The following is a 27,935-nucleotide window of genomic DNA, read 5'->3' on the forward strand; positions in this document are numbered from 1 at the left end:
GACGTCTGCCGGGAAGTGGAGGAGCCTGCTGGAGGACCAGGCGACAGTGTGTCCGGGGACTGGCGAGCCACTTTTTTTTTTATCTCATTCTGTCTCTCCTGCTCGCTCTTTCTCTCTCCCCTCTCCCTCCCCTCGTCTCTCTCTTAGTTTCCCAGGAGATGGGGAAGGATGGCTGAAAGGTTCTCGCCACCTCCTTGCCCGTGCTGTGAAACTCGTTACAGGGCTGTTTAATGTATAGGCATAGTTTTAAAGAGAGGCGTAGATTTTTTTTTGTGGTTGTGATGGTGGGGTGACCGGGGAAAGTTACAAAAGCTCAACATGTGTACAGTGAATTACCAGGAAAATGTTTAGAGCTTTTTTTGTAGTCAAGACTTAAAAATATGTGGCTAAACAGAAATAAACGTACTCTGAGAAATAGTCACTGGAATAAAAAGTGTGACCTGGTTTTCCATATATACTGTATATATGAATGTTTCCAAAATGTTGTCATGTTTCTGTTTCCTCTCCAGAATGTCCCTACTTTAGGCGTATCGGCTCTCAACCTGGCCACATACATATGTGATGAGGTCAGTTTAGCAGGCTTTGGCTATAACCTCACCCAGAAAGAGGCTCCTCTTCATTACTTCGATGACCTACCCATGACCGCCATGTTAAAGGAAGCCATGCATGATGTTCAGACTGAGAAAGTTCTCCTCAAACATCTCACAGCTTCAGGCACCATTACTGACCTCACAGGTGGCATACACTGCAACTTCTGTTCAAGATAAATGCATCCGGCACTGACAGACAGTTTTTATGGACCTAGGTCTGACTGTAGTGCGTGGGAAAGGTGTATTCACATCTTAAAGTCCCCCTGAAGTGCCTTGAAAAGCACAGCTTACTTACACTGTTGACGTATTTCCTACTGAAACATGAAGTTGGGGCGGTACTTGTTTAACGGCTCGTGCCAATTTTTTAAATATCCAATAAGCGCAGTCATACAGACACACACACACACATTCCTCTGTCCAACGTGCTGTAGCGATCTCAACCTAGTTTGGATGCTTTTCCACTGACTTGAGATCCAAACAGTGATCAAACTGACCCTGTTACAAACAAAAACAGCACATTGCAGACTTCACTAATGACGAGGCAGGAGCTGTTGTGCAAGTCAAGAAGATGAATCGGAAACAAGCGAATAAAAAATTACAACATATGAATCGTGCTACACGTAATAGAAAGAGCAAAGAAAACTTACTCGTGATGTACGCTACCGGTCAAAAGTTTTGAAATACTTTCTTATTGTTTATTATAATTTGTTTTGTTTTTTCACATTTTAGATTAATAGTAAAGTCATAAACTATGGAATAACATAAATGGAACTATGGGAATTATGTTGTGATCCAAAAAATCCAAAATAAATCAAAACTGTGTCATATTTTAGCATCTTCAAAGTAGTCACCCTTTGCCTAGAATTTGCAGACATGTACTCTTGACATTTTCTCAACCAACTTCTTGAGGTTTCACCCTGAGATGCTTTTTAAACAGTATTGAAGGAGTTCCCATCTATGTTGGGCACTTATTGGCTGCTTTTCTTAATTATTTGGTCCAAGTCATCAATTTCAAAAACATTTTGTTTTTAATTACATTTTACTTTTATAATGAAATAAATTAATATGTTGGCACAATTATATTTTTGTCTACAAAACTAATTTCAAACATTTAAGCATACGCCTTCAGATCAAAAGATTTTTAAGATCATGAGAAACATTTCAGTCAAGTGTTTCAAAACTTTTGACATTCCAAGTGTACATTCCAAGAAACCTCTGAAAAACGGCTGCATTAAATATCCACCTTTTTCCTACGTCCCGTGATGTTTAGCACGAAATATGGGCGTTACTTCCATTGTCATGTTAACAGCTGTTGTTGTGGCGTACGCAGGGTTGGGGAGTAACAAAATACATTTAACAGGATTACGTATTTAAAATACAAAATATAAGTAACTGTATTCCACTACAGTTACAATTGAAATCATTGGTAATTAGAATACAGTTACATTCAAAAAGTATTTTGATTACTGAAGAGATTACTTTGCATTTTATTGTCATTTGTTTCATTTAATATTTAGTCCTTTCAGATGGAAAACATTTATACATATAAATGATGTGATCCAAAGTGCATTTGAACAGCGGTGAAACACTTTCTTATGATGTGTTACATTCATACGAGCAGACAGAGAAGTGAGTTTGAAGTAAGTTTTGAGCAGAAGAAATAGAAATAAACCTTGTGTAAATTGTCAGCTTTACGCTAAGATAAAATGCTATTTATAGTCATTTTACATGCACATGTTACCAGACACGATCATATGTTTTTATCAAGAAAATTCACGTTAGATCATAATTTCTTTTTTTTCTAGTAAGACCTTTGATATTAGGGCAAAAATCATATTCTTGATAATAATTTTTTTTTTATTGTTTTCCTGTAAAAATATCTAAAAATCCTTAAAACAAGATCAGTTTGATTTATCTTGTTTTAGAAACAACACTGCATAAGATATTTAGGTTTTTCAGAGAATGTATTTTTAACATGTGTATTTTGTCTTACTGTACTGGCAGAATTTTTATAGTCAAAACAAGTGAAAAAAATCTACCAGTGCTGAAGAAGTAATCCAAAGTATTTAGAATATGTTACTGACCTTGAGTAATCTAACGGAATACATTATAAATGACATTTTACAGCATGTATTCTGTAATCTGTAGTGGAATACATTTCAAAAGTAACCCTCCCAACCCTGGGTGAACGTCCATTCATTCTTTCATTATGGTGTTAGGATTTTGAGGAGTGTGTGTATGATTTTGTGAGGACATACATCAATCACTATATCAGTGTGTTACTGAACGATAATAAACTGAAGAAAAGCCATAAAGACAAAGAAAGCACGAACAAAACCAGCGTGCTGTTTCTCCCAGATGCAGTTGAGATTTAATCTAAGCACAAACGCAACATTTCAAGCAAAGTTATCAGTTGTTTCAGTGGAGTACCTTTGTTAGTTGTCACCCTGCATGCTGGTATCAGACAGACACACTGAGCTGTGAAGTTCTCATGCTTGGGTATGTAATCGCTTTTTCAAGTTTTCCAATCGGATGGTTTTTTCCTTTTAAATCCACACATAAGTTTATACATTTGTTCGGCGGCTGATTGACTGGTGAGAGGTGGTGCTTCGCTGCTATAAGGACAGCGTTTTAAACCTCAAATGCAATGTGGTTTTTGACTACCTCTATATGTGTTTTTGTGATCCAATCGCAAATGGTCAGTGCTTAATAAAGTTGTAAACGGGGTGTAAAATGTTTTGTGATTGGATCACAAAAAACACATACATAGGTAGTCAAAAACCATATCACATTTGAGGTTTAAAACGCTGGATCATCCGAAATGTGTCTTACTGCCAGCTGTAAACAGAGTAAAAAATTACTGCAGCCAGAGCTGAGGAATGCTATAGAACGACTTCTGGCGGAAGTCTCACCCACATTTGTTTCTCCAGTAAGACCCCCAGGAAAAAGGTGGATAAACTCCAGACACTTTCATTACTTCTAACTCCTGCGAGCTTGCTCCAGTCAGAAGTGATAGTCCCTATGCCCTATTCTATTCAAAGAAAATTACCCCCCACTCTGAGGGCTTCAGGGGGCTAAAAAATGTATAATAGTCAATCACAACTCAATTCTACAGTTATTTTTATTGGAAATTCTTTTTGGAATGAGCCTACAACATGGATTGTGTTCTCTTTGAAGTGCCCTTTGAAGGAACCATCAGTGCGGGTGAAAACAGCCATGTGCGATGAGCAGATTAATGGAGCAGGTGCCTTCTCATTCTAGAACGCATTTGATTGGACAGAGTTTCTCTAGTACAGTTTGACGTCATGATTTGACTGTCTTTCAAGCCGGAAGAGTGAGACTGCAGAATTTAAATGCTTTTATCTTCTGAAAATTGCTTTTGTCAACCTTTGAAAGTACACTGGAATATAGATGACCCTAAAGCTAATCGATATGGACTAAAAGCAGCAAAATTTTCATTTTGATTTCACAGAGTCTCGAAAACATACTACTAATAAGTATTTTATTTAATTTCATTAACCATAGCGCTGTTTTAAGTTAAATAAAAATGAATATTTAAAATGATACTAAAGATGTACATTTAGGTAATGTTAAACTTTTATTTTTTATCTTAATGTCTTTTGTTTTAACAAGATGTTTTGTCAAAATAAAAAAAAATCATGTCCATTTATCGAGACTGACAATAATTTGATTAATTGAGATTCTGAACTGATTGACAATTTTACTCAAGTTTCACACATGGGTTTGCATCATTTATAATTAACAAAACACTTTTTCCAGTCCTGTAAAGTATTTTTGTATTTATTCTGTTTATGTATACGTTTATGTAATTTGTAATAAATATCAGAATGACTGAATATTGTCATGGAAATTCCTAAAACTGACCCAAGAGGAACTCCCATTATACTTGTTTACTTCATTTTGATTGGTTCTAAGCCTATTGCAAAAGTAAAAATAGCTGTCTAAGCAGATAGTCAATGTACTAAAATAGTCACAAATTCTATCGTGGCTGCTTTCTGTTCCCCATTTTTTTTTAAATAATGTTGAAAACATTCTTGCTTCACTGAGTAAGACACATTATTTTTATAACATATCCTGCTCTCTCATGCTGTCTTCACATGCTTAAACCCCCCAAAATGTATCACAGTATTCCCTGTCTGATTTATGCCTGGGTGTTTCTTCAACTGTGGGCACTTTTAACACTGTGGACTTCTAGAAAGTAAATTCTTGTTAAAACATTTTTCATACTCACCAATAAAAAAAATAAATAAATAAAAAGTATTATTCTGACAATGTCCAAAAGTGTATGAACATGCATCATAGGAGATTTCTGTCAGTTTTTTCTGAAAGTGATACAAATTCACACCACATTGTCATTTCCAACACGTATCAAATTCTGTAATGTGTTTAACCTCATGCGACCCCGCATCCACATGTATGTTGTATCGCATAATTTAAGTGAATAAAAAACAACTGAATACTGTTCACAAGACTGTCATTTAAAGGGTTAACTTATGCCGCACCGAGTCGTGACGCAACAACATAACGCCGATTTCCTTGAAGCGCTCCTATGGATGCAGCACCAAAAAAGTGCCTCTGGTAAGAAACCTCTTTACTTTTTTTCATTGAAACCTGTTTGGTTGTAAAGAGTAGAGTCTCTAGTTTCGTTTGATATGCCACATTAAAAAAATCTGTTCATTTTTCAGGTGTCAGCGCCATGATAAACATATGTCCAAATACAGTTGACATACACTTTAGCAAAATACATTTAAACTCAGTTTTTCACAATTCCTGACATTTAATTGTAGAAAACATTTACTGTCTTAGGTCAGTTAGGATCACTACTTTATTTTAAGAATGTGAAATGTTGGGGGCCTGGGTAGCTCAGCGAGTAAAGACACTGACTACCACTACTGGAGTCACGAGTTCGAATCTAGGGTGTGCTGAGTGACTCCAGCCAGGTCTCCTAAGCAACCAAATTGGCCCGGTTGCTAGGGAGGGTAGAGTCACATGGGGTAACCTCCTCGTGGTCGCTATAATGTGGTTCGCTCTTGGTGGGGTGTGTGGTGAGTTGTGCATGGATGCCGCGGAGAATAGCAGAAGCCTCCACTCGCACTTAAGATTGACGGTGTCAGATGCGAAGGCAACTGAGATTCGTCCTCCGCCACCCAGATTGTGGTGAGGCACTACACCACCATGAGGACTTAGAGCGCATTGGGAATTGGGCATTCCAAATTGGAAATAAGGATTCTTTTTAATGGAGGAAAAAAAAAAGAATCTGAAATGTCAGAATAATAGTAGAGAGAATGATTTCAGCTTTTATTTCTTTCATCACATTCCCAGTGGGTCAGAAGTTTAAATACACTGTTAGTATTTGGTAGCATTGCCTTTAAATTGTTTAACTTGGGTCAAACGTTTTGGGTAGCCTTCCACAAGCTTCTCACAATAAGTTGCTGGAATTTTGGCCCATTCCTCCAGACAGAACTGGTGTAACTGAGTCAGGTTTGTAGGCCTCCTTGCTTGCATTCGCTTTTTCAGTTCTGCCCACAAATTTTCTATGGGATTGAGGTCAGGCCTTTGTGATGGCCACTCCAATACCTTGATTTTGTTGTCCTTAAGCCTTTTTGCCACAACTTTGGAGGTATGCTTGGGGTCACTGGCCATTTGGAAGACACATTTGCGACCAAGCTTTAACTTCCTGGATGATGTCTTAAGATGTTGCTTCAATATATCGACATAATTTCCTTCCTCATGATGCCATCTATTTTGTGAAGTGCACCAGTCCGTCCTGCAGCAAAGAACCCCCACAACATGATGCTGCCACCCCATGCTTCACGGATGGGATGGCGTTCTTTCGGCTTGCAAGCCTCACCCTTTTTCCTCCAAACATAACATTAGACCAGAGGACATTTCTCCAAAAAGTAAGATCTTTGTCCCTATGTGCACTTGCAAACTGTAGTCTGGCTTTTTTATGGCAGTTTTAGAGCAGTGGCTTCTTCCTTGCTGAGCAGCCTTTCAGGTTATGTCGATATAGGACTCGTTTTACTGTGGATATAGATACTTGTCAACCTGTTTCCTCCAGCATCTTCTCAATGTCCTTTGCTGGTCTGGGTTTGATTTGCACTTTTCACACCAAACTACGTTCATCTCTAGGAGACAGAATGCATCTCCTTCCTAAGCGGTATGATGGCTGTGTGGTCCCATGATGTTTATACTTGTGTACTATTGTTTGTACAGATGGATATGGTACTTTCAGGTGTTTGGAAATTGCTCCCAAGGATGAACCAGACTTGTGGAGGTCCACAATTTTTTCTGAGGTCTTGGCTGATTTCTTTTGATTTTCCCATGATGTCAAGCAAAGAGGCACTGAGTTTGAAGGTAGGCCTTAAACTACATCCAAAGGTTTACCTCCAATTCAGTACAACTCCTATCAGAAGCTAATTGTCTAAAGGCATGACATCATCTTCTGGAATTTTCCAAGCTTCATAAAGGCACAGTTCTTAGTGTATGTAAACTTCTGACCCACTGGAATTGTGATATAGTCAATGAAAAGTGAAACAATCTGTCTGTAAACAATTGTTGAAAAAATTACTCATGTCATGCACAAAGTAGATGTGCTGAAAACATCTAACTTCAACTGTATTTGGAAACTCATACTGCATTTCCTCAAAAGTAGAAAAAACATGTTGGTTATTTTAAATAACTTTCAACTAACACATCTGTGGGTCATTTTGCTTCATTTTAGTATACGTTTTTGGTATATTTTATTTTTTTAATCTCTGTGCAATACAATTCTGTTCATTAACATTAGTTAATGCATTCCTATATATTTACTGTACATTTTCACATTGAGAATATATGGGTTAATCCAAAAGCTGAAAATGTTTGCTTTCAGATGCTCTATATGGAGTTAGGATGAAAATAAGGTGTATTTCAAACTGTTCTGAGACCAGTGAAGACAGACAGCACACTGGAGGTTAAGTCAATCACTAAATAGAGAGCAAGGGAGCATCCTATAGCCTTCAGCCAAGTGCAAAACTAAAATCCAACCAAAATTTCAGTTTCACTCTGCAGATGATGTTTGGACCACTCATCATGTTTGGCAGACATGGGACAATGATAATCAGTACATAGATTCAGAATTTATAATGCAACATTTTATTTAAACATGGTTGGCAGTGATAGGATGATGCTGGCAGTAGCGGTTTTAACCACCACGCAATTGCGTGGGTCCCCGGACGTCGGGGGTCCCCCCGGCCCGAGTAGGAAATCTCCGCAAAAACCGCTTGAGGGGTGACGTGTTGTTCTGGGTACACGCGCGAAAACGCTGTTATCTTCGGTCTCAGAACGGTTCAAGAAGCCGCCGGGTTCGGGTCAGTAGGACCCGCAAACGGATGAGGGGCCGTTCACACAGAACGTGTTTTCTGCGTGCTTCTGCTCTGTTTTTCCATTGTTTTTCTATTTAAACACGCGTTGGACGAACGTCCTTGACTGCTGTACCGCGTCTCGCTGTTTCTAAGGTGTCTCATGTAGGACCGGCACATTTTTAGACTGTGTCAAGTTAAAAATAACTTCAGATTGCAAAAACACATGTCGAGACACCTGCGTTCTGTTTCAGTCGTTGAACTGCGTCTAGATTGTTTTTAGCGCAGGTGTCACAAAGATTTAACGTTCTGAACAAGTTCAGGCTGCAAAGAGGTGACTGTTACAATTTGTAACATTATTTCAGATTATTCTGCACCAAGCAAAGTTTCAGCGATTGATAAACGGCAATGTTGTTTTTCTTTTCTTTTTTCTTCTCTAGTGTACTGATGGGCCACCGTGCCTTGTATGTCTACTGTTACAATACTGTTACGAATGTTGCTTACGATGCTTACAAAAAATACAGCCTTTTGCAACATGATGAACAATACACTGCAGCCTCCAGGTGAAAAATTAAATAAGACAGTAATATATTACTATTGTATACAACAAATCATCAAAGTAATAATAATAATACTGTATCATATTATAATGACAAACTGGACGACAAAAAATAATTGTTGGGTTATAATATTAATATATACTGTAACAACTGAATTTCAAAATGTTACTGGGTGAAGTAGTGTTTTGCACATCCTTTTCACACACACACACACACACACACACGTACACAAAGTGTTTTGTAAACATGTGTAGGTAAATATTGCTTTTTATCACTGTATTGTGTAAAAACTGGAAAACATGCATTAATTATCTTTAACCAGATCTTTATTTCATTAAACATTATTAATGTACTTGGCTACAACGGCTGATAGGAAGAATTTAAAATTATGATTTAAAATAACTTTGTCATTTTTTTTAGCAACATTTTTCGAAATGGGGCCCCGGGTTGGTTGGCTGCTTGGGGCCTCAGAAATTGTAAACCTATCCCTGGATGCTGGACATTATTTTTTAATAAGAATTATTTATTCAGCTTTACAGAAAATCAGCTGTAATGTATTTGAAAAATATTAGACATAGTATTTGGTCTATTTTTGCTCCGCCAAATCTGCTCGAATTGTCGGAACATATTATATATTCATATTTTACCTTCATGCTCACTATACATCTTTATTATTATTTTATTTTTTTAACTGCAATTAATGTAGTCTTCCAACAGATGGAGCAATTACACAAACTACATTGAACAGTACAGTTGCTAGTGAAGAGAAAAACATTTTTTTTATCTTTGCCCTGCCGCTTGATGGGAAGTCCCAAACAAAAAACTGTCGCACACCAGATTTGACAAGTAATACTGAGTGATTTGATTATATATATATATATATATATGTATAATGTCTGGCTGACATATTTGATTTCCACAGAAGTGTTTACACAGGATACTAATGTTTCCTCTCTGGCTTCCGAAACTGTTTGAGGAACTGTAATGAGCTGAATGAACTCCAGCTAAAACCAGCTGGCATAAACACTCTTCAGTCTTCCTGTGTGCAAAGAGTGTTTTAATGCATTTATATTTGCAAATGAAATAACACAGATGCTTTCTAATGTTTAAAGATTAATGTGGACACTTAAAGCCCAATCCGAATGGTTTTGATTTGGTTACATCATATATGTCCATTAAATATCTGAGATGTGATTTAGAACTTGTTAGGTTGATACTTGAATGGTGCTCAATGGTTTACTTGGAAGAAAGAAGGTATGTTTTTTCCACTGTCTTGTTATGGCCAGATCATAACATTGGATAACTACGTTTAGTGCCATCAGTCTCGTTGTTGTCTTATTATTGTATTTTGTGTAAATATATACAGTGACCTCAGAAAATAATTGGACACTTTGTCATAGTGTGTCCCCGGAAAGGGTCAAGGGGAGATGATATGAAGGCCCAGTATTCACAGGAATAATCCAAAAAAATGTTTTATTGTGATCAGTGGTAAGGGTGCTCGTACATACATAAAGTGCACAAAATAGAAAAATACTAATATATATATATATATATATATATATATATACACACACACAGTTGTGCTCAAAAGTTTGCATACCCTTGGAGAATTGGTAATATACACTATATTGCCAAAAGTATTCGCTCACCTGCCTTTAGACGCATATGAACTTAAGTGACATCCCATTCTTAATCCATAGGGTTTAATATGACGTCAGCCCACCCTTTGCAGCTATAACAGCTTCAACTATTCTGGGAAGGCTTTCCACAAGGTTTAGGAGTGTGTTTATGGGAATTTATGACCATTCTTCCAGAAGCGCATTTGTGAGGTCAGACACTGATGTTGGACGAGAAGGCCTGGCTCGCAGTCTTCCCTCAAATTCATCCCAAAGGTGCTCTATCGGGTTGAGGTCAGGACTCTGTGCAGGCCAGTCAAGTTCTTCCACACCAAACTCGCTCATCCATGTCTTTATGGACCTTGCTTTGTGTATTGGTGTGCAGTCATGTTGGAACAGGAAGGGGCCATCCCCAAAGTTGGGAGCATGGAATTGTCCAAAATCTCTTGGTATGCATTCAGAGGTCCTTTCACTGGAACTAAGGGGCCAAGCCCAGCTCCTGAAAAACAACCCCACACCATAATCCCCCCTCCACCAAACTTCACAGTTGGCACAATGCAGTCAGACAAGTACCGTTCTCCTGGCAACCGCCAAACCCAGACTCGTCCATCAGATTGCCAGATGGAGAAGCGTGATTCGTCACTCCAGAGAACGCGTCTCCACTGCTCTAGAGTCCAGTGGCGGCGTGCTTTACACCACTGCATCCGACGCTTTGCATTGCACTTGGTGATGTATGGCTTGGATGCAGCTGCTCGGCCATGGAAACCCATTCCATGAAGCTCTCTACGCACTGTTCTTGAGCTAATCTGAAGGCCACATGAACTTTGGAGGTCTGTAGCGATTGACTCTGCAGAAAGTTGGCGACCTCTGCGCACTATGCGCCTCAGCATCCTCTGACTCCGCTCTGTCATTTTACGTGGCCTACCACTTCGTGGCTGAGTTGCTGTCATTCCCAATCGCTTCCACTTTGTTATAATACCACTGACAGTTGACTGTGGAATATTTAGTAGCGAGGAAATTTCATGACTGGACTTGTTGCACAGGTGGCATCCTATCACAGTACCACGCTGGAATTCACTGAGCTCCTGAGAGCGGCCCATTCTTCCACAAATGTTTGTAGAAGCAGTCTGCATGCCTAGGCGCTTCATTTTATACACCTGTGGCCATGGAAGTGATTGGAACACCTGAATTCAATTATTTGGATGGGTGAGCGAATACTTTTGGCAATATAGTGTATGTACCATTTTTAAAGAAAACATGAGTGAGCAGGCAAAACACATTTCTTTTATTTCTTATGGGATTCATATTCAACTGTAGGTTATAACAGAATGGCACAATCATATAACAAAACATGGCAACAAAGAAAAAATGACCCCTGTTCAAAAGTCTGCATACCCTTAGTTCTTAATATTGTGTATTGCCCCCTTTAGCATCAATGACAGCATGCAGTCTTTTGTAATAGTTGTCTATGAGGCCCCAAATTCTTGCAGGTGGTATAGCTGCCCATTCGTCTTGGCAAAATGCCTCCAGGTCATGCAGAGTCTTTGGTCGTCTTGCATGAACCGCACGTTTGAGATCTCCCCAGAATGACTCGATGATATTAAGGTCAGGAGACTGTGATGGCCACTCCAGAACCTTCACTTTTTTCTGCTGTAACCACTGGAGGGTCAACTTGGCATTGTGCTTAGGGTCATTGTCATGCTGGAAAGACCAAGAGCGTCCCATGCGCAGCTTTCGTGCAGAAAAATGCAAATTGTCTGCTATATATATATATATATATATATATATATGTACACACACACACACACACACACACACACACACAAAATGCTTTGTATAAACACTAAGATTCATTTGTTTCGTGAACTCCCTACAACAAAGAAAAATGCTCAGACAATGTTTTCCCCTCTCTCCCCATGGTCAGAGGCAGACTGACTGAATTTTACCACCTCAATTCAATGGGATGTGAAGGTAAATGAAACCCTTAAATATGCAAAACATACATAACAGGGACAAACTAACCAATAAGCAAACATCAAAGTGAGAGGAAATCAAGAGCAATAAACATACATTTAAACTACATCTCAAAACTCAAAGGCAACAATACACACAACGCCCACCCCCCACTGGTAAAATTGACTCCCCCTTATCCTAAAAATGGGGGTTCACTAGAACACGCCCTCTCCAAGGAGGAGTCACTGGAAGCAGGAAGAGGTGAGAGAAACACACGTTGCAACTGATTAAATGGCGGTTTAAATGTTGAGTTAAAAGAATAACTGTTAAAGTATATGTCACAAAACATGTCTCTGTGTGATTAATGGGGAGTTGTAAACTATTGCATGAATGAATGGGATGTAGTGAGTTGAAATACCCATAGATATGTGCACCTATCAATGAGCATACACAACTACATCCAGAAATGAGAGTACCATGATATTACAGTGGTTTTTGAAGGGAACTTGGACCAAAACTGACATGAATGAACAGCAAAAAGAATAGTGTGTACCAATGAAGAAACAGTAAACGAAAACATGATGTATGAGTAAATATAAACAGTCCAGATAGCTGGCGCGTTGTGTTTAGCGCGACTGTGATGACGTCACCGTAGAGCACGTCATCACACTTAAAGTAATAGTTCACCCAGAAAAAGTCTTCACAGGGTTTATATGCCATATAGTGCAAGTAAACAGTGAAACAGTGGTTTAGTATGTTTTTTTCCTTTATCAAGCTTGACAGTCTGAAGTAAAAGTAATCAATATACAACCCATGCGCTATATCTATGTCTTTTAAAGCCATTTAATCACTGTGTGATATTAACAGAATGAAATGTAAGTTGTCATTCACTCTCAAATCAAATAATTAATAAACACTGTTAGTCAAATATGGCGGCTAAAATGATAACATCAAACCTGACTGTCATGATGTAAGAAACAATGAGGTTTGGTGTTATCGACGTAGCCACCATATTTAATTGTAATGCTTTATTAATGATTGATTTCAGTGAGTAAACTACATTTAACGACTCATTTTGTTCTGTTCATCACAGTGTTGGGTGTAACTGGATTACAAAGTAATTAGTTACTGTAATCTAGTTACTATTTTTGGCACAAAAGTAGTGTAACGTCCCATTCTACATTCTTGTAATCAGATTACATTTACTGATTTTCAATGAAACAATTACTTTTAATTACATTACTTGGGTTACAAATATTTCAAATAAATATATAATTTGTGTGAAATACAATTCAAATGTGAATTCATATGTTCTTCTGTTTGCGTTTCTGTGACAGCTGAAGGGTGTGCGACACTGAACAAGGAGAAAATCGACATCATTTTAAATTTGAGCGGAAAAACAACTTTTGTGACGAGTTTTAGAAAGTAACTTAAACACAAAGTAATTAGTAATGTGATTACTTTTTCAATAAAGTAATCAGTAAAGTAATCTTATAATTGTAGATGTTTTTGTAGTGGATTACTTTTTTAGTAACTTACCCAACACTGGTTCATCAACAATCGTATATCTTCAGAATATAGTGCATGAGTCTTTCAATTACTTCTACTGGTTTTATGTCCTTTATGCTTTTTCAAGCTACACAGACTGGAGTCACTATTTCCTTTTATTATTTGCCAAATAAACCCAGTGAAGACTACATAGAAATTCACCTTTTGTGTTCTTTTAAATCATACTTAAAATGTTTTAAATGTCTGCATTAGTTACCCAAGAATCAAACCAAGTGCCTTTTATTTAAAAAAAGATAGCACATATGATAAAACAAGAGATACTGTTTAAAATCAAGTAATTGAAGACTTTCTACTCAGATGTTGGAACATGTCTATAGTTAAGAGGCTGTGTGCCTTTATGATGGGCCCAGTGATGTGTGTAGACAGAAGAGGATTAGGCCAAGCACTGAACCCTGGGGCACCCCATTGGTTTTTTAAGACACTTCTGCCCTCCAGGAAACCTTGAAGGATCTGCCTTTGAGGAAGGACTCAAACCAAATGATGTGCAGTTTCAGACAAAGTGTGGACAGGAGGATCTGATGATTCACTAAGTGGAACTGGATGTTTCTTCATGTAGTGGAGCAAGTAGGCCTACTGATGAGGAAGATGAGGCTTCCTCTTCTTCAACTGCATACTATAGTTTTTTAATAGATGCTTTTATCCAAAGCAAATTACACTACACTTAATAAAGGGACAATTCCTCTAGAACAACATGGGGTTAAAAGCCTGGCTCAAAAGCTAAAGGTGATAAATCGTGGTTAGTTTTGCATTGCCATCTATCAGCATACAGTCTGGTCCATTTTGCATCTTATTCTGGCTAAGAACAAACACAATTCTGAAAACTACGCATAATATACAGTTCTGCAATTTGATTGGAATTTGCTTTTCAGTTTTGTGTGAAATGAATTAGACGGTGCATTAAACCATTTGATTTTATTTTTCAGAGAGATGTTTCAAATTTTTTGTTTGCAGGGGTTATAAGCAACCCTGTCTCATGACAAGTCATAATAACAGTACAATATGGCGAAATCATAAGAAACTCATACAAAAACATACAACTTTCACTCAAATAGTGAAAAATAAACTAACAAACAATATTAACCCCCAAACTAAACATAACCATAAAGTCTAACCCCCTGCTCAAACCCTAAACCGAACCATGATTTTAATAGGAGCAAATCTATTGTGCACCCTGGAAGAAAGAAAACATCGAGGTTCAGAATGAAACCGTATTACAGGTTATTGACGCATCAGTAATTTATATTGCATAAGCAAATATGCAATGAGTAATCAAATGAGTTCACTGACATTTCCTTTCTTAAAATAAAGTGTTGAATAGGCTTGCAAAAATTTGATGCCTGTATTGTATCGATTTGAAATTCAGTTTGTTGATTGGTTGGTCTGTATGGGAATGTAAACTTTTCTTACAAGCACAGTCATAAGATATCTTACGATTAAGCCATTTCATACAAATTATTTTGAGATGTCATGAGACTATGTTGGTTATAAGACATTATAGAGCAGTATTTAGTACATATGTACTCCTAATGGTCAATTAATGCTGGCCAAAATCTGAAAATTTGCTTTGTGAATAAAATTCTTGAGACATGGATCCTGATGACCAAAGATGAAGGTTATAGAGATATTTCTGTGAAGGAAATATGGTACATATACAAAACACCATACAAAGATATTCTATATCCATAAATTCTAGCAATGTAATATTTGGTATCGTTTTTAAACAAAACAAAACTAGGGTAATATCTGAACTACATCTGATGTGTTACAAGTGCTACGATTGCTAATCATGGTGTGTATTACATGAACTGGAAAGATGGAATACAATTTTTATTTAATTATATTACATATTGGAATTATGTTTAATTAGGGATCCATATATTTGACTTCATAGACTCAATATATGCAGTATATACTGTATATATTGAGTCTATGGAGTCAAATATATGGATCCCTAAATAAAATTATTCCAATATGTAATATTATTAAATATATATATACATATATATATATATATATATATATATATATATATATATATATATATATATATATACATTAAGATTTACACATTTCAATTTCATAAAATTCTAGCAAATTGAGTAATCTTTAAAATATATATATATATATATATATATATATATATATATATATATATATATATATATATATATATATATATTATTTTGTTAAACATTACATATACATTACACATAAAAAATATCCATTTGATGGAATTTTATTATGAAGTTGAAATGCGTAAATCTTAAAAATAGGATAAAGTACTTTTGAGTAAATAAGAAAACATAGATGTTGCCAGTAAAGAGAGTGGTCAAATTATTTATTTTGCCAGGTGCAGTGGCAAGAAAAAGTATGCAAACCCTTTGATATTACCAGCATTTATGAATAAATTTGTCTTGAAATCTCAGTCTAAGTTACAATAATGAAAAAACACAATCTGTTTTAACTAATGACACACAAATTATTATATTCTTGTAAATATTGAATACATCATTCAAACATTCACAGTGTAGGTTGAAAAAAGTATGCGAACCCCTATGTTAATGACAAAAAGCTAACCAAAAAAAGTAAAGCTAATTAGAGTCAGGAGATGCCAAACCTGGCATCCAATTAATGAAACGAGATTGGAGGTGTGGGTTAGAGCTACTTTGACTTATAAAAAGCACTGAAATGTTTTGAGTTTGCTATTCACAAGAAGCATCTGCTGACATAGACCATGCCTCACAAAAAAAGAGATCTCAGAAGACCTACGATCAAGAATTGTTCCTTTGTATAAATCTGTAAAGGGTTACACAGTTATCTCAAAGAGCTTAGATATTCATATGTCCACAGTTAGACAAACTGTTTATAAAAGGAGATGATTTAGTACTGTGACTACTCTCCCTAGAAGTGGCCATCCAGCCAAGATGACTCAAAGGGCACACCACAGAATGTTCAATGAGGTAAAAACGAACCCTAGAGTGACAGCTAAAGACTTGAAAAAAATCACTGGAACTAGTTGACATCTCTTTTCATGAGTCTACCATACAGAAAACATTAAATAGGCATGGTGTCCATGGCAGGACACCACGAAGGAAGCCGCTACTTTCCAACAAAAACATTGCTGCATGCCTGAAGTTAGCAAAATACCACCTTGATAATCCACAACGCTACTGGGAAAATGTTTTGTCAACTGATGAAACTAGATTGAATTGTATGGGAAGAACATGCAGCACTATGTATGTCTTAAAAAGGGCACCGTATACAAACATGAAAACATAATCCCAGTGGTGAAGTATGGTGGAGGAAGCATCATGATTTGGGGCTGCTTTGGGGCCTGGACCGCTTGCCATCATGGAGGGGAAAATGAATTTCCAAGTTTATCAAGATATCGTACAGCAGTGGTTCCCAACCCTGTTCCTGGAGACCCCTCAACACTGCACATTTTGTATATCTAATATACCTAATCAAACACACCTCATTCAACTCTTTAGCTCACTAGTAGAGACTCTACGACCTGAACAGGTTGTGTCAGATAAGAGAGATGTGCAAGTGTTGGGATACCTCCAGGAACAGGGTTGGGAACCACTGTCCTACAGGATAATATCAGGGTGGCTGTGCGCCAGCTGAAGCTCAGTAGAAGCTGGGTGATGCAGCAGGACAATGACCCTAAACATCGAAGTAAATCCACTACAGAATGGCTTAAAAAATGAAAATCCACCTTTAGATGTTGTCCAGACAGAGCCCAGACCTTTACTCAATAGAGATTCTGTGGAATGACCTCAAGAGAGCTGTTCACACCAGACATCTTAAGAATATGGCTGAACTGAAGCAGTTCTGTAAGGAAGAATGTTAAAAAAATTCCTTCTGAACATTGTGCAAGTCTAATCCGCAGCTACCGGAAACGCTTGGTTGAGGTTATTACTGTAAATAAGGGTTCACTTACTTTTTCCACAGCAATGTGAATGTTTAATGGGATGTGTTCAATAAAGACATGAGAGATTATAATTGTTTGTTGTTAGCTTAAGCATACTGTGTTTGTCTGTGCTTGTGACTTTGATGAAGCTGAGATTACATTTTATGACCAATTAATGCAGAAAACCAGTTAATTCCAAGGGGTTCACATACTTTTTCTTGCCACTATACTGCTTATTTATTTTTATTTTTTTTTTGCTATCTCTTTTTACATTGACAAAGTTTTTTTCTGATTGAACTGACTGGTTTATTTACCCAAAACAAAGTTATATATGTGTAAATGTATCTTTGTATGATACCTCATTTACAAGTTAGATAGTAAATGGTCCTGATACAGACTAAAACATGGCATGGAAACTGGCTGACTAAACCACAGCTCAGAATGGTTCAGTTTCCTAGATTAACATAAACTAAAGCTCAATGGAAGACAGCAGATGAGTGTTAAAGTAGTTTTTTACCATTTTCATTTACATCAATGTATATAGTGTATTTGATTGAATGAAGAATAATATAATTATATGAAGAGATTTACAAGAAAGATTCATTCATGAAGTCTTGATAGATTCATTAGAGATTGGCACATGGCATGATATTTTTGACCAACAGAGAAATATGGGATTTACTAAAATGTTGTAAATCGTCTGTAAAACTGTATATGAATATTAAGAAATACCTCAGTTAATCAATTTGAGAGCACAGTCTTTTAGTCCTGGGGGGTCATTTATACAAAAGTTAGCAATAGCATACTTAGACCCTAGTTTATAGAGGTTTGTTTTCAACACTGACAACTGTAAAATCAACAGCACAGTGTTTACTATAAAACACCCCTCTTTGCATTTTAGTTAATTAAATTGCAGGATGCTTCTTCATGGGTATAGTGTCTTCATTTTATAGTGGATTGAGGTCCTTCTTTCTCCAAAGCCACAGAATACATTCTTCATTTTATTCCTGTTGTGAACAACAACAACAAAAAGTTAGATAATCATCATTATTGTCTTAATTATGTCATATTTGTTAAAGGCATAGTTCACCCCCAAACGAAAATTCTGTAATGAAAGTGGACCAGGGGTAGCCATGGTCACCATTCACTTTCATTGTATGGAAAAGAGAAGCTTGGGCATTCTGCTAAATATTTCCTTTTGTGTTCCATGGAAGAAAGAAAGACATACGAGTTGGGGACAACATGAGGGCGAGTAAATGATGACAGAATTGGGTTAATGCAAGAAATCAAAAACTAAAAAAGTGCAAACAAAACATTAAAAAGACAACATTTGCACTAGGCATTTGACAAGATAGTGGTATAATTGTTTGTAAATGGACACATACTTCTGAGTGTATCAAAAATGCTGCAGAACTGCAACAATCCCACACATTTCCATGTTCACTCACTGCTTTTCATCGTCGGCTGTGCCAAAACATTTCTCCCCTCAGACTCACTGGCTCTGCTTGACAAAGGGATTTCTTTCTCGGATGGCGCCCCTCCTCCTAACCCTCCCCCCATTCCCCCCTCGCGTCTGTAACAGCTGCTCTTTGGTGCCGTATCCTCCGAGAGTGATGATCGGTGTTTTTTATTTCAAAGTGTTTTTTTAGAACAGATGGCTAAGGGAGAACTGGGGAGTCAGCCAAGAGCGCGCTGGGGAATGTGCCAATTTCTGTAGCGAGTGAGTTCTCTGGGCTCTGGCTCGCGTGCCTTCCCTCTGCCCTCTGCCCTGAGTGGCGCCAGCAGGACTTCCCAGCTAGTGTTGCGAACATCTGGTGTCTGGCTCTGAGGGGGGGGGGGGGGGCACTCGACCCGTTTCCTCTTCAGTGTGCTTTGCTGAAGGAACGTATTAGCTCACATAGAGGTGGAAAGTGGCCTTTGCACATAATCTGTTGAGCTTTATGAAGACACTTCATGCCTAACAAATGAAGTACACAGTACACAGTTGTGCATTCATGTTGTTTTACAGCAGCTATCAGTCAATGGTTCGATTTGTCACACCACATATTTGCTGTCATTGTTGTTGTTTTGTGGATTACTTAAAACGCTTTGGATTGTTTAGGAATAGTTCGCTCAAAAATGAAAATTCTGTCATAATTTACTCACTCTCGTGTTGTTCCAAACCCGTTTTACTCCCTTCCGTGGAACACAAAAGATGTTAGGCAGAATGACTATCATCATGGTGAATTTTTTCACCACCAGTAAGCAGTGTTGGGTAAGTTACTCTAAAAAAGTAATTAAATACTAACTACTAATTACATCTTCTACAGTGTAATTAGATTACTGTACTAATTACTCTGTCCGAAAAGTAACTGCATTACTAATTACTAATTACTTTCTAAATCCTTTATCAACCTCGACCAGATGAAAAATACAAGTATAGACTTTATTATTTGTATATTGTTGTGTGTAATTATGTGTATATTAGACGTTTAAATTGTGTTGTGTTAATTTGATGTTATTGTAAATTGGTATATGTCTCATCACTGTCACGACTGCTATGTTGCTCGGAACTGCACCCAAGAATTTCACACACCATTGCACTTGTGTATATGGCTGTGTGACAATAAAGTGATTTGATTTGATTTGATTTGATAGACATGAAACTGTTCTTTTAATTCTTTCAAATAAATCATATAAAATTTATTATTCATGAATTGGCCAAAGAATGTAAGGGGGCAGCATTAAATTAGAAAACATATTTTAACATGAGATGTTAAATTTTGATTTTAAATTCACTTTTGTTTCATATAGAATTGTTCTATAGTCTATACAGTATTTAACGTAATTATATCAGAAGTAACTGTAATTAAATTACTGAAAAATTAAGAGTAATCCCTTACTTTACTTTTTTCAATGAAAAGTCATTACAGTAATTAATTACTTAGTAATGCATCACACCCAACACTGCCAGTAAGTCACCATTCACTTTCATCTCTTTCCTAAATGAATGGTGACTAAGAGTGTCAATTCCTTAACATTCTGCATAACATCTCTTTTTTTGTTCCACGGAAGAAAGGTCATACATACCAGTTTCGATACCACCAAAAAAATAGGCAATATGCTATTGAACACACTCCTTTAACTAATTAAAAAAGTAAAATATCAATGTAAATAATACAATAAAACAATTGCATGTTTCCTTCATGTGTTTCTCAAGTAAACATTGCTTCAAGTCTTTTTTAAAGTAATTATTCTGGTAAACAGTTGCAGTATAATAATAAAGAACTAAGTATAAAGTAAAATAAAAACATAAATTAAGAACAATGAGTGCTTTTCTTTTCAATAGTATTGTTGTTTGATTAATATTAACACATAATTGACCCTTCGCTAAACCCTGCCTTAAAAGCATTTCTGCTGTCAGCCATTTCTCTGACAAGCTTTTGCTTTTTTCCAACAAGAGTCTACAGGAGTAGTGTGTGTTTGAGTTGTTTTAAGCTGAATTTTATAGAAATTATAAAAAAAAAAAAAAAAAATCTTTCTTTTTTAAAACATTTAAATAAATCTCGAGAAGAGCATGCTATGGATTAAACTGTGTCAGCCCTCATTCTAAAATGAACATGTATAATGTACTGCATAAAATCAGTTAGGATACCTACATTTGCTACAAGGAAAATCAAAGCTAATAACTTAACATTAATTAATGTATTGATTCAGGTTATAGTAAAGGCAATAGTAAATAAAGAGTTCACAGCATCATAGTGAGTATGTTTTGAGACATTATGAGTAGTTCTGTTTACTGAAGTTATAGGTGTGTAATCACCATCATATGACGTTTTTCTCTTTTCAAGTGACTGTGATCATTTGCCTCAATTCTGATTCACATTCTCCACAGTTTTCAATTAAATTACTATATAGTTTAACCATTTCTTTTACAAAAAACTTCAGATAAATATGCTTTAAAATGTCACTCTTCATTCCAGCTCACGTAAGAATATTATCAATCATTTGAGAATATCTTGCCAAAAAACGCGCCATTCACGGCAATCTCCCATTAATTCCTATGAGAAGTTCTTTAAAGCTTGTCAGAGCGAGCAATGGTAACCAAGGGGGATGGAGTTTAGTGAAGGGTCAATTGACAGCCTAATGCTCAGATCCAATATTTAGACACATACCTGATTGTTTTTGTTCCACCTCTTTGCAATCACTCGACTGTGTTTACATAAATACCGCATCTGAAGCACATTTTACCATTGAGCACAGCCACGTGACCGCATTTAGCATGAGCACTCATCTGATCGCTTCTCAGCTCATGGTCGAGCTATGGCTCTGACACGACAATCCGCAGCATTTTGGTGTAAAAGGGGTAACAGAGCATGCACTCAAATAATCTTGTGACAGCACTTGTATTCCAGATTAAGTCGTGTACTCAGTATCAACTTGGTACTGAAGTATTGGCAATTTTGACATCCCTTGTTTGGAACGGCATGAGGGTGATGCCAGAATGTTCAATTATGGATGAAATATATCTTTATGATGAAAGATTAAGCCTGTGCTAAGATTGATGAAACAACCTTACCCTCCCCAAAAAACCTTTCTAAAGTAAGAGAGGATCAGGGAAAATGAGCAGCTCACTGAACAGAAAAAAATAAAAATTAGCACACCAGCCATTCAGCACTACAATCATCCTTACTGAGGGAACACACATGTAGATACAGGAGAGCACTGCAGGAAATTGAGACTCAATATACAGATGCCTTTATCATAAAACTCCCCACAAAAAAAAAATCAATCACTCCATTTATTCACCCAGGAAACTTTCTCAGTGTAGCTGGCGAAACACCCAGTCCTGCCTCTGACAAAAGTTGATAATTTAATTTAATGGGATCATTCTTAGGCAGAGGGGAAATACCTTCTAATTGATATATATACACATAATGTATGTTGTGCCTTGGTTACTACTATCCCTTACAGAAAATATGCAAGGGATAGCATGACAGAATTATGCCTAAGAATACGAAATACTGTTCTGTCTTAACTTTCTGCTACCCAGTCTATAATTATTCAGTTTGGTTGGCTAATGTCATTATTCACATGAGAAGCATGGGTTTGAGCTCTGCTCGAAGTGGTCAAACATGTACTGTAGCATACCTACACTATGCTATAACTTCAGATGGCATGTTTTCTTCCCCAAAATGATTACAGATAACTTTATTATTATTATTATCTATTCTAATATTATTCTATTTGTTTCCATTACTAGAGCCGGTCAGATCCAGCTCCGTTACGGCTTGGTATCGGACTCCACTGCGCGTGTCGCTGAGTGATGATGACAAACTACAGCCGGTGCCAGCCAGACATCACTTCAGTCTTTTATGATGGACTTCAGTGGATGAACTGATGCCAACTCCAACTGTAAGACATTGGATACTTCATATGCCACTGCCTGAACCGTGGTCTTAGGATGCACCCCACCGACCCTCACTGAAATAACCTGCCGGTTGAACTGCAATGCACCTCACTGATCTCTGCCTGCATCACCTTTATCTATTGATGGACTACACTCTTGAAATGGAATACACAGACTATCATTATAGTTTTGTTGGCACTATAATTGCCAACAAAACCCTTCATCAGCCAACTAACAAGGACAATGCATCTATGTTAACTTCTGCAGTTAATCCAGGATGGACTTCAAAGACATTAGTCATTAATCTTACAGTTCATAAAAAATCTTTTTTTAAACAATGACCTTAACACTTACTTAGTTTACACATTTTAAACCATGACTTGCACTGCACAGAAATAACTAATATTGGCATTATATTCATGCTGTTTAGCCACTGTGGCCCCCACAGTGAGCCTGGTTTCTCTCAAGGTTATTTTTCTCCATTAACCAACATCTTATGGAGTTTTGTGTTTCTTGCCACAGTCACCTTCGGCTTGCTCACTGGGGTTCTAAATACAATTAATTAATTATTTAATTTTTATACACCATTTACAATCATATCTAATCAAATTACACAATGATCACTTAAAGACTTTATGTATTACAGTTTAATTTTCTGTTAATGCATGATTTTCAGTAAAGCTGCTTTGAAACGATGTGTGTTGTGAAAAGCGCTATACAAATAAAAATGACTTGACTTCATTACTAGCAAATACTCACACTAACATGGCCAATTAAATATGAGAGGGAAAGTCCTAGTTTCTTGGTTTCATCATATACTGTAACCACACATCAGTAGTGTGCTTGGGCCTTGTGCACAGGATACAGAGCTCCTTCATTAGACCCTGGAAAACATCTTCCCCACAACTATTTACCTTCCTTTTCTTGGAGCGTCCCTCGGCCTGTAGAGTTCGAGTGCACTGCTCCACACTCTCTCTGAAGCTCATATTGCGGTGGTCTGGGGTATAGTCCAGGTCTGCAAGCTGAGCTAGGGACAGTATGTAGTTGCAAGCTATTCTTAATATAGCCAGCTTGGAAAGCTTCTGCCCATAAGAGTAGCAGGGTACCTGTAAGAGGGGATTGGAGCATTCAAATCTGAGAAAACACAGCATGGGTGTAAAAATCGCTCCTATGTAATGATTATGAGGACTTAATGCCTCAAAAAGTACAGTTGGTAGAGAATAGATACAACCCTGGTCTCATGACAAATCATAAAAATATTATGAGATGGCGAAATCGTATGAGTTGGATTGTACAAAAAAGTATGACTTTTACCCCCATAGAGAAAAGTATATGAACCGATGAATGATGTTAATAAGATTTTTTCTAAATTCAACCTCTTACCCAAACCTACACCTAATCATATAGAGTACCCCCTTACCCAAACCCTAAAACTAACCATGATTTAAATAGGAAAAAGATGAAAGATGCATTTTACAGGTTTAAGTATTGTATTGAATGGAATAAGCAGTGTTGGGATTTATGTGAAAAAGTAATTAGTTACTGTAACTAATTACTTTTTGTCAAAAGGAAGTGTTAAGGATTTTAAATTCGAGTAATCAGATTACAGTTAACAAATTCTAAATAATTTAATTACTTTTAAGTACATTACCTAGGCTATTAGTAACTGGGATTGTGACTGGCACCAAATTTGTGCAACATCATGCCAAGACATTGTAGTCACCATGGCAAAGCAATACATTTATGGCTAAAAATGTGAAACAGGAAGTTCCTTATATCTTCTGTGTGCATTATATGATTTTTATGAAAATTCAGCTGTAAATTTGTAAAGGGATATTTGATATCTTAAATACTGTTACCATGGCAATGCATTAATTGTTATTATTCCTTTCTTCCTATATTTGGGTATTTTTGAGGCACTTAGCATGCTTAAAATTTCATGAAATTTTGCACACACATCAGTTGTTGGCCATTAGGTCTGGGCAAAAGTTCACGCATGGGCATGTTGGGGGGGGTCCTTTTAAATGGGTGTGTAAGACGGCCTCTGTAGCACCCCCATTTTCACCTACAGTCCCCAAAATTGGTACATATATAGCTCTCATCAAGCCGGACAACTTTCATAATTATAGTCATTAGGTCTGCCCAACAGGAAGTCGGCCATTTTGGATTTTTTTTAATATTGCAGTCTCTGACCTTTTAAATACTCCTCCTAGGTGATTCATGAGACTGTCACCACATTTAGACAACATTATGCAAGACACTGAAGATGCTAAATTACGAACAGATTTTGATATATCGAACGGTGTTGCCATGGTGAGGCATTAATGGCAAAAAATGGGAAACAGGAAGTGTCTCATATCTTCTGTGTACAATGTTTGATTGAGATAAAAATTGAGATGTATGTTTAGTTTTGGGGGCAAATGACATGGATTTGACTATTTTGGGTCACGGCCATAGAACCACCACCTGGCAGCAGGAAGTATGGCTCTTACAAAAGACTTTAAAATAGTCCTCTTATATTTACCCAAATTGCTTCAAAATGGTTTAGAATAATGTCAAATGCCAAATGCATGTGTCCACCTTGCATTGTTTTCCGAAAGCCACCGGATGGAAATGGACCCATGGTGCTTGGGCCCGTCATCACTGCTTGCAGCTATATTTTTTCTTACAATTATCTTGTACATTCATGACACTTACATGAATGTTCACTTTGTTAACGGTTTATACAGGGGTATATAATTATAAATCTGTGATGTGCGGATATAACAACATGAATGCAATACTTTAATGCAATATTTGCCAGATAGTGAGCCCTTTTTACCTCACATTTTATAAATGCTTAATAAATACATTTATTAATCAAAAACATAAAATGCCCTCATGATATATGTCATAAGGCAAATATAGACAATTAAAGTGAGATTGAAAGAAGGGATTAGGCTATGTCATTTATTTCTGTAATGTGTCACCTCTGTTGTCACTTTCCTTGGAGTGGCACCATTCTTTTGACATCATGACGAGTGGTGTCACAACTTACCTAGTACTATAGTTTCCTAAAGTCCTCTGGAAAAACACTTTTCAGGTCTTTGTGCTTATTCACAGTTTATAACAAAGCTTGATGAACATTAAACCATACTTAACTTTATGTACATACGTTTCTAATGTTGGCAACTCTGTAATAAATTTCATATGTGTCCACTTTACATTAAGGTTCATTGTCATAGCTTTCTAATGTTGAATAAGTGTTATTAAGCATTTGTAACATGTGAGGTAAAATGGCTCACTGTTTGGCAAGTATTGCATGAAAGTCTCCATTTTTATTCATGCTGTTATAACTGTATATCAATGATTTATTATGCTTTTGTAAACCGCTTATTAGTTATCAATGAACCCCTTTATTAACCCTTAGCAAAAGAAACATTCATGTAGTGTGTTATCCAATAATCAATATCATAATATTGTGATTGAAAAAAAAAAAAAAATCACATTTCTCAAACCAAGAGAAGTTATAAAATAAGAAATTATTTCTTCTTCTTCTTTTTTGCAAACTGTCATTGCACTTTATGTTTCATCTTGTACTGTATATAATTTGTTTTACTGGCCTCGACAGTGATAGAGCCTTATGGATTTATGGTATGAATAGAGTACATTATTCTGCACAGGAGAGAAGACACTGACATTTCATACTGCACCGGAGTAATGCAGTGGCAATATACCTGCTTTCTGAGCGCCTCAAAGGCTGCACTGATGGTGTGCACCCGCGTCCTCTCTCGCGCGTTCGCTAGTAGCCTGCGCGTCTGCTGAATGGCTTTGATTTCCGTGACGACGCCAGACGGCTCTCCCGCGCGTTTCCTATGTGATTCCACGGACTCGGTCCTGTCGCTGCCTGTAGGCGCCTGCGAGACTGCGCGCTGAGACAACACAAAAACCTGTTGACTGCTCAAACCCGAAACGTCTGTGCTTGTTTTAGCTATTTTGTTTTGGACAGTCTTGTCGGAGATGGACCTCTGTTTCGAGTCGGACATGTCTCCAGTAATCCCGGTGTTAATTCTCATATCGAGAGCGCTATTGAAAATATCGTGTCCGATGATGTCATCCCTCGGTGCGATTATTTCCACATCATGCGGCTCCTTTACACAGTTATTTCCCAGGGTCTCGTCCACGAGATGCGAGTTCTTGTACAACTTAAAGTAATGTAAATTACCGTCACTGACACACTTAATTGGATCTCTGGCTTTCCGTTTTAATTTCTTGTCTCCAGACACCGAATTTAGGATCTTGCAATGACTATTGATTAGATGTGGATTCTTCATTTCCGCTGCCCACAGTCCGAGACTGTTTAAAAGTCCGATAAAAAAGGAAAGGAAAAATATCGATGAGAGGTAATTCACAAATAACAAGCGTTAAGTGTTAAAATAAGTGTTCAATGACTGCAGAAATGTCTTCTAGGAGGAACATGTCTGCTTCGCTTGTTTAAAACCCCATCTCAGTGTATTTTTCGAGGTGACGTGCTTCTCCTGTGGTTTCCAACAGTCTTATGAAGTCAAGCAGACATTGCCAGAACATTTTTTTGTGAATGTGCTCGACAGTTCATCTGTGTTTATTTAGCCTCAGTTAACACAGAAGCCCCTGTTGGTGAGATAGATAAAAGTCAGCGCCGCCGAGAGTCCGCCCAAAATAAAACCTGGAGCTGACACATTACCAGTGAAAGCATTCCCTCTGAAAACCTTTTAAATAAGTCAAATCTAAGACAATATGTCAAACTTAAATCAGCCGTTGTGTAAAAAGCAGGTCGTTTGACACAGAACTAAAACGGATGTCATGGTTAACGTTTAGGGATTTGGCTAGTCTAATATTTAAAGGTGCACTCAGTAATTTTTTCCTCATTAAATGAATTTTACATATGCATAAAATCATGACCCCTCACACGAGATGAGGACTCTAGTCATATCAGTAACTTTATAAAAACGGTTTAAATCTA

The 27,935-nt window shown here is 37.1% G+C and overlaps 2 protein-coding genes across 6 annotated transcripts in view; one reads left to right on the plus strand and one right to left on the minus strand.

The window, feature by feature from the left end:
* st3gal5 (ST3 beta-galactoside alpha-2,3-sialyltransferase 5) overlaps positions 1–23,695 on the plus strand; it is a 41,335-nt gene extending 17,640 nt beyond the window's left edge. For 4 of the 5 annotated variants that reach the window (XM_051650369.1, XM_051650370.1, XM_051650372.1 and 1 more), the window contains one exon: positions 510–5,073. In XM_051650369.1, the coding sequence (XP_051506329.1) occupies positions 510–767 (258 nt within the window). In that variant the 3' untranslated portion in view covers positions 768–5,073. Of the gene's footprint in view, positions 1–509; positions 5,074–22,807 lie in introns of those variants that run through there. The other variant, XM_051650374.1, reaches the window with a different exon arrangement.
* On the minus strand, positions 15,976–27,561 carry atoh8 (atonal bHLH transcription factor 8). The gene is made up of 3 exons (XM_051650431.1): positions 26,671–27,561; positions 23,869–24,060; positions 15,976–18,572 (listed from the first exon to the last, which is right to left on the minus strand). The coding sequence occupies exons 1-3, from the start codon at positions 27,265–27,267 to the stop codon at positions 18,567–18,569; spliced, it is 795 nt and encodes a 264-aa protein (XP_051506391.1). The 5' UTR covers positions 27,268–27,561; the 3' UTR covers positions 15,976–18,566.
* Positions 27,562–27,935: the final 374 nt, after the last annotated feature.

Source organism: Myxocyprinus asiaticus, chromosome 22 (assembly GCF_019703515.2).
Source record: "Myxocyprinus asiaticus isolate MX2 ecotype Aquarium Trade chromosome 22, UBuf_Myxa_2, whole genome shotgun sequence".
Lineage (NCBI taxonomy): Eukaryota > Metazoa > Chordata > Actinopteri > Cypriniformes > Catostomidae > Myxocyprinus > Myxocyprinus asiaticus.

Coding starts and splice junctions, on each gene's coding strand:
- atoh8 (XM_051650431.1), bottom strand. CDS start 27,267: ATGAAGAATCCACATCTAATCAATAGTCATTGCAAGATCCTAAATTCG. Junction 24,061..26,670: donor TTGAGGCGCTCAGAAAGCAG/GTATATTGCCAC, acceptor CCCCTCTTACAG/GTACCCTGCTACTCTTATGG.